The sequence below is a fragment of the Microtus ochrogaster genome, chromosome 8 (assembly GCF_000317375.1).
Source record: "Microtus ochrogaster isolate Prairie Vole_2 chromosome 8, MicOch1.0, whole genome shotgun sequence".
NCBI classification, from domain to species: domain Eukaryota; kingdom Metazoa; phylum Chordata; class Mammalia; order Rodentia; family Cricetidae; genus Microtus; species Microtus ochrogaster.
Genome location: NC_022015.1, coordinates 13,912,058 through 13,919,628, shown reverse-complemented (window position 1 = coordinate 13,919,628; position 7,571 = coordinate 13,912,058). Strand labels below are relative to the sequence as shown.

General features: G+C 45.6%; 1 protein-coding gene across 1 annotated transcript in view; it reads right to left on the bottom strand.

Moving 5' to 3' along the window:
• Positions 1–442, bottom strand: part of Usp31 (ubiquitin specific peptidase 31) — a 65,680-nt gene extending 65,238 nt beyond the window's left edge. Inside the window, exon 1 of the mRNA XM_005351139.1 lies at positions 1–442. Within this exon, the coding sequence (XP_005351196.1) occupies positions 1–296 (296 nt within the window). The 5' untranslated portion in view covers positions 297–442.
• Positions 443–7,571: the final 7,129 nt, after the last annotated feature.

The window sequence follows — 7,571 nt, the reverse complement described above, 5'->3', positions numbered from 1 at the left end:
GGCGTAGGCGCGGAGGCCGGCCCGGGCGGGAAGCAGCTGCGGAGGCCGCCGCGGTCCGGGGCGGCGCCCTCGGAGCTGAGGTGCGAGAGCGTGGACAGCGTCTTGAGGACGCGGCTCATGAAGCTGCCCACTGAGCGCGCCGAAGACGGCGACGAGGGCGCGGCCGGTCCAGGGCCCCCAGCTCCGCCGCTGCCCCCGGCGCGGCCGCTCCGGAACAGCCGCTTGCTGAACGAGCGCTTCTCCTTCCCGCCAGCCGCCACCGGCGGCCCGGGCCCGGGCGCCGTTACCTTGGACATGGCGGGAGCTGCCGAAGCTCATCACCGCGCTTGTCCACCCGGACCGCGACCCCGCCACGGCCGCCGCCGCATCCCGCCGCCCGAGCCTCACCAGGCCCGGGGGGCTTCGCACCCCACACCACCTCAGAGCGCAGCGGAGGGAGCTAGCAAGAGAGCGGCGGCCGAGGGGCGCGCGTGCGCGCGCGGCCGCCCAAGGGGCGGCTCACGTGACCCGCTCGACTCGCAGCCCCGCCCCACGCTGAAGCTGCGCCGCCGCCATGTTGACTGTGGGAATAGTACTGTCCCTGCAGCCCGACCCTAAGACTCTAGGCTCCGGGCGTGGTACTGCGGCGTGAAGCCCAAGACTGGCCATGTTTAGTGTGGGCATAGTCCTGCATGCTGGGCAGGCGCTGGGTGGTGGATTTTAGGGGTGGGTCTCTGGCTTTGCTCATCAAATGGAAGAGATCTAGGGAAAAGTACGGAAATCAAACTGCTCCTTACCAGGTAGTGAAAGAGCTCCTGGACGTAACTTTGTCTTGTCCTAGGCAAGTTAACCCACCTGGCTCCCGAAGGACTGCCGCGTTATCACCTGAACGCGATCGCGGAGCCTGGCGCATTCTGGTGGGCTTTTCTTCCAGGATGTACATTGGGATTCCAGCAAACCAGTATTGTCAGGCTTGCCTTACTGAAAAGTTTTATTAAAAATGCAAAAACAGGCCGGGCGGTGGTGGCGCACGCCTTTAATCCCAGCACTTGGGAGGCAGAGGCAGGCGGATCTCTGTGAGTTGGAGACCAGCCTGGTCTACAAGAGCTAGTTCCAGGACAGGCTCCAAAACCACAGAGAAACCCTGTCTCAAAAAAAACAAAAAAAAATACAAAAACAAAACAAAGCAGCCTTTAAATCCACTGAACTCTCCCATTATTCACTCATTCATTCATTCATTCAGTAAATACCAATTGAACACTTAGTGTGTGTTCCGGATACTACAAGAATGAAACTAACTGGGTTTCTGCTTGCCTTGCTGCAATTTACACTCTCGACGGACACTCATTCATAATAACCTCTATCTTTTACACGATACGTCAATCATGGAATATCTTCTGTCATCTTCAGTTCAGTGCTTTTGATATCTCATTTCAACCCAAGTTTGATTCAAAGCCTTGACCTTGGTACACTATCGCAGAGACCGGATGGGCCACGACAATGACCAAAGATCCTGGTGACCAGGTCATGCTTCATGTGACTTGAGAATACAAGAACGGTTGTGAGCAGTGGCAAGCTGCTAATTAGCGTTCCTCTACAGGGGTGGCGGCCACTCACCTCCAGTCAGTTGTTCATGTGTGAGAACGAGGGCTTGGTGTTTCCAGATCATCTGATTTTTAGAGAGGAGCTGGGAATTCTATTTTTAAATGTTGGTTCAGTTTGAAAAAGAAAAAAAAATAGTGCATGGGAGAACAGTGTGCATTAAGGCTGCCTTTACTCAAAACCCACTGGCTTCTGACCTTCTCTTTGTGTGTTCTCTTTGCTGAGAGATTAGTCTGTAACCTGCTTACTGCAAAACAGAGATACTAAGGAAGAAAGCCCATGACATTTTAAAAACAGAAAGGCCACCCTACACCCATTTCAAAGTAAGTACTTCTGGCTTCTAGTTTTCTACCCAATAGTAAGTATGATAACTTATAATGACATTCTCGGTTTGCTCTGAACAGGCTCGAACCAGTTCCAGTTCTACCTCCTAATCAAAGCCTTAACTGTGCCTCAAGCTCCTTGCAGCATCAGAGAGAAAGTCATCTGAGCATGACAGAAGCTGAAGTCTGTGGCCCTTCACCTATGCATACACACTCGCTGCTCCTAGGGATGTGATCCTGACTGGGAACCTTTGCCCGAGCTGATCCACCGGTTTCGGGTAGCTTTCCCTGAACTTCCTCACTTAGTTTATCTCTCCTCGTCCCTTAAATCTTGCCTTTGGTACGAACTCCTCCTGGAGGTATCATTTCTGCAGACTCTCTTAGTACTTTCTGGCCATGGCATTAACTTGACCCTATTGGAATTCAGCATACAATAAGTCACTATCTTAATTACTGTTCTATCGCTGTGAAGAGACACCATGACTAAAGCAACTTATTTTTTTTAAAAAAAGTATTTAATTGGGGGCTTGCTTACAGTTTCAGAGAATTGGTCCATGATCATCATTGTAGGAAGCATGATGGCAGGCAGGCAGGCATGAAGCTGAAGCAGTAGCTGAGAGCTTGCGTCTTACCCAAAAGTTGGAGGCAGAGTGTGTGTTCACGCATGAGAGATAGAGAGGAGAGAGAGAGAGAGAGAGAGAGAGAGAGAGAGAGAGAGAGAGAGAGAGAGACCCAGGCAGAGAGAAAGACATAAAGGAACCAAGCTTAATGTAGGCTTTTGAAAACTCAAAGCTCACCCTCAGTGATACACCTCCTCTAACAAGAAAACGAAGAAAACGTCTCCTAATTCTTACCAAAATCCAAAACAGTTCCACTAATTAGGACCCAAGCATTCAAATATATAAACTTATGGGGATCATCTTCGTTCAAGCCATCTTACTCATTTGAAATGCTCAGTGATGATCACTTATTCTACAGAGTATATCCAAATTACAACTGAACTCCTGGCGGGATACCTGAGGACTGCCTTTCCAAGCTCCTCCTAGGAGGAGGCATATTGGTCCCCAGGGACCCCAAACCATCCAATCCTGGCTTGTCCGGAACAGGCTTTGCAGAGTCCCTTGTTGGATGATGAATCTGTTGTTTTTCTTTTTCTTCTTAGATTTTATGTATTTTTTGTTCATGAGAGTGTTGCCTGGATGTATGTCTGTGCATCACATATGCATAGTGTACTGGAAGGCCAGAAGAGGCCATCAGATTCCCTGAGACTGGAGTCACACACATTGGCTGCTCTGTGGGTACTGGGAATTGAACCCAGGTCCTCTGGAAAAGCATCCAGCACTTTTAACTACTGAGCCATCTCTCAGTCCAATATGTCCATTCTTTAGGATTTATTGGAAACAACTTTCCATGATAAATATCCCACTGTCCCTCCATTACACTTAAGCTAGGGAAACACAAATGAGAAGCAAGAGCACAGTGGGGCGTATTCTTGCCTTCACTTTATTTATTTCTGCAACCATCCTTATGCAGAGACTCGGGTCAAGGAACTTGCGCACTTCATATACTGTCAAGTCTACCTTGGAGCAGGCTTATCTGGAAAATAATGAACAGAGAACACAGTTTTATCATCTTTATCACACTGGCAACCTTAATAAGAAAGAACCCAGATGGCATCACCATTCTGGGGAGCCAGAAGGCCGGGTTTGAACAAGTTAACACTATTTAACACTGGAGAGATTTGGGAGAACCTCTGTTTCTTTGAGAATCAGCTTTTCATCTCTGAAAAGGATTAATGCCTATCTTCACATTTGTGTTGATATTCACATATTTGGTAATGTATTAAAATGTCACGTTCTCTGCTAAGTAGCCAGGTAGGCAGCAATGTGTTTGTTTGTTTGTTTGTTTGTTTGTTTTGTTTTTTCAAGACAGGGTTTCTCTGTGTTGCTTTGGAACTAGCTTTTGTAGACCAAGCTGGCCTCAAACTCACAGAAATCCGCCTGCCTCTGCCTCCTGAGTGCTAGGATTAAAGGCGTGTGCCACCAACACCTGGCTAATGAAAAGAAGTGTGATGATCTTAGCTGGCATATTAATGTGCTTTTATTTGTACAAATGAGGTTGAATACAAGCTGGGCTTTTAGCTTTTCAACATTCAAACCAACCTCCAGTTTGGAAGGGACACAGAATTAGTGGAGAGAACTCAAGCTTCCCTTGCGAAAAGAGAGCAGGGTTTGGGGAGACCATCTTTTTCCTGCCCTCCTCCCCTACTAGCTAGAACCAGGAAGGTGACCTAATAAAGAATCAACCAAATGTGCATCTCTGGGCTTAGACTCTGAAAGCATAGAAAGAAACAGGGTTAGCTGGAGATAATGCTTCAGATCATTAAACCCCACAGATATGTGTTCAGCAGTGTGGCATCAGTGAGGGATAAGGCCAGGCATCGCTGCAGCCAGTGTCCTGCTGGCTACGTTAGTGACAAGTTCTTACTGGTGTCTGCCTCCCTGAGTTTCTGCCCAAGCCTGTTTCTCCAGCTCTGTTTTCACTGTGAGCTAACCTGATAGGCTTCCTATAAATTCCTTTATTGCTGAAACCGACTGGTGTCAGTTTCTTTTGTCTGTAATCAGGAAAATGACCGGCAGTACCTTCTAATTAGCAGTTCTTACAATTATATTGCTGTGAGTTACCTACACGCATTCGCGGTTTTCTTTCCTTTGGTAAGTGCTGCTTGACAACAGCAATTTGTATATGAATTGTCGTTATTGATACTTCAGTTTTTTGAGATAGCATTTCACATTATATCTTAGGGTAGTCTGGACTTCATGGTGATCCTCCTGTCTCAACTACCAGAGTACTGGATTGACAGACCTGTGTCACCTGCTTAGAATTACTTCATTCTTTGTCTATGCTGTATCATTTAGCTACCTTACAACCATGTTTATAGTGTTTCTATACCACATATAATAGTTTAATATTTTATGTATCCAAATGGGTCCATCTCTTCTATAAAGATAATTTTTTTATCATGCTTAGATAAACAGATCACAGGGATAGTAATCTGTACTTCATTTAGTTTTTTTTATGAGGCATTCCCCTTCACTTTAATGTTAAAATTTCTGAAATTTGTGTACATGTGTGCCTGTGTGCCTCCCTCTCTCTCGCTGTGTGTGTGTGTGTGTGTGTGTGTGTGTGTGTGTGTGTGTGTATGTATGTAAAATGAGATAGGGATCTACTATGATTTAAATTACTTATGACTTTCCAACACTCATGTTGAAGTTAGGTTTCAGCAAGGCTTTGTTGGGAAGCAGGACCCAATGCGATGGGAAGGGTCTGGATTGTAGGCACCCACACGGGGATTGAGGACTTTCTCAGGTGAGTTCCTGCTACTCTTAAGGCTCTGAATTAGTTACCATGACAGCAGGTTGTTATTGAAACAAGTTCAGATTCTCCAGCTTCCTTGGATTTCTCTTCCATAACCCACTTGCTCTTCTGCTTTCTGTACCAAGTCGAAGCCACAGAAGAGCCCTGTTAGAAACTAACACCGTCTCTCAGACTTTCCAGGCTCCAGCAGAGCCTCAAGACTGTGTCTTAGGCCATGAAAACCTGGGTTCCATCCCCAGTACCCCTAAAGCAGGGATGTGACACAGCACACACCTGTAATCCCCAAACTGGGGAGGTGGCCACAGAAGGATGAGAAGTTCAAGATCACGTTCCACTACACAGTAAGTTCAAGGGCAGACTGAGATGGATCCTGTTTCAAAACAAACAAAATAAATCTCTTTTCTTTGTAATTAACCCAGACTCAAATGTTCTGTTAAAACAACAGAAAAATTCTAAGACAAACCTGACTTTTCCTCTATCCCACATAGCTCGGCATCATTTAAAAGAAAACAACATAACCTCATCATTGCTTCAAAACTCACCTTCCATTTCACTTAAACTCTGTTTGCTTTTAAAGTGTTAGGAGAAAATGTTATATTCTACCAACTCTATATTCCAGAGTAATATAGATTTAGAATATATTGAAATATTTGCTAGGTCATCTTCTCCTAGTATTTGCAATTTGCTTAGCCTCTCAAATAAATGTAATCCTTTGGGGCCTAAATTACATAGATTGATTTAGGAGGAAGTCACATCATGCAGTTTTTAACTTTAAGAAATTTGTCTTTTTAAAACCATTCAGAAGGAAGAGGAGGATGCGGCTCAATGGTGGAGCAATTGCCTAGGATGTGCAACGCTCTAAGCTTCTTTTTCTTTTCCTTAATATTTTGCGATATATGGGTGTGTGTGTATACAAACATATATATGACGTGTATGCCTTGTACATTTTTGCATGAACTTGGACACACGTGTGTGCAATTGCACATGCTCGTGCATGTGGATACTGATGTTGAATGTTCTCTTCGGTCACTCTCCACCCTGTTCACTGAGGTAGTATCTCTACATGACATGACACGTCTAACGATCAGCTTGCTCCTGAGATCCCCCATCTCTCCTTGCATCAGATTTAGAAATAGGCTGGCATGCCCGCTCGGCATTTATGTGGGCTCTGAGGACCTTAATTCTGATCTTCAAGCGTGCACAGCAAGTGCTTTGTCTCCTGAGCCATCTCCTCAGCCCAGCCCTGAGTGCCAGCCCCAGCACTTCCAAAGGAGCTTTTCTCCCAGAGACTAGCCTCCTAATAGGTTCCACACAATGTGAATATGTTCCTATTTGTTGCTATTATACACTGGACATTTTTGTGCTGTTTGTCAACATTTAAGCAGTCACCTTCAGTGAAATTGAGTTCTTTTTCATAATTTTCAGTTGGCTCTTGAGTTTTTCAGGAATTCATACTGATGCATGAGATAATAATCTTGCCTTTTCTTAAATCCCATTTGTGTCTTCCTCTTGTCTAATTGTCTTTCCAGAATTCTGTTTGTAACAATAAAATAAAGTAGAAAAGCGTTCATTGTTTGTGTCATTAATGGCTGTGCTCACAGTACCTCACCATTAAGCTCGGGGTGTTCTTGGGCTTGAGATATATATTATTCATTGCATTAAAATGGTATCCATTTATTCCTACTCAGAAAGGGTCATTATCAGAAATGGTCTTGAACTTCATCAAACACCTTCTGTGTGCCTACAAAAATGAGCTTGCACTTCTTCCCTTTTAGGTCTTATCTACCCATCTGAGGGCACAAACATCAGCTACAATAGCGTGTGATGTCCCCCACAGGCTCATGTGTGTCTTCTAATACTTGGTCCCCAGCTGGTGGCATTACTTTGGTAAGTTGCAGAACCTTGTGTACAGGAAGCCTAGCTGGTGAAGTAGGGCTCTGGGGGCCCACCATGGCAGTTACAGGTCAGCCTCATTTCTAATCTAATTTTCCGCTCTTGATCTGCCAAAACAAGAAGAAGCCAAGCCACAAGTTCCCCCATGCAACAGTTGGAGCCACAGCCCCGGCACCATGCTTTCCCTGCAATGACAAACTGTATCCCACAATCCCTGGGCCTCGTCCCAGCCATGGGGAAAGTAACTAACACAGGGACAGTGTAAGTTGCTTTTGCTACCGTGGGCTTGGGATTTCACTGGAAGAGTGTCAGAAAGGCTTGAGAATAGGTTTGCACATCCAAAGAAGAAAACACGGGTAGGACCCAGCTCTAGAAAATGCTGCTTAAGATGTCATT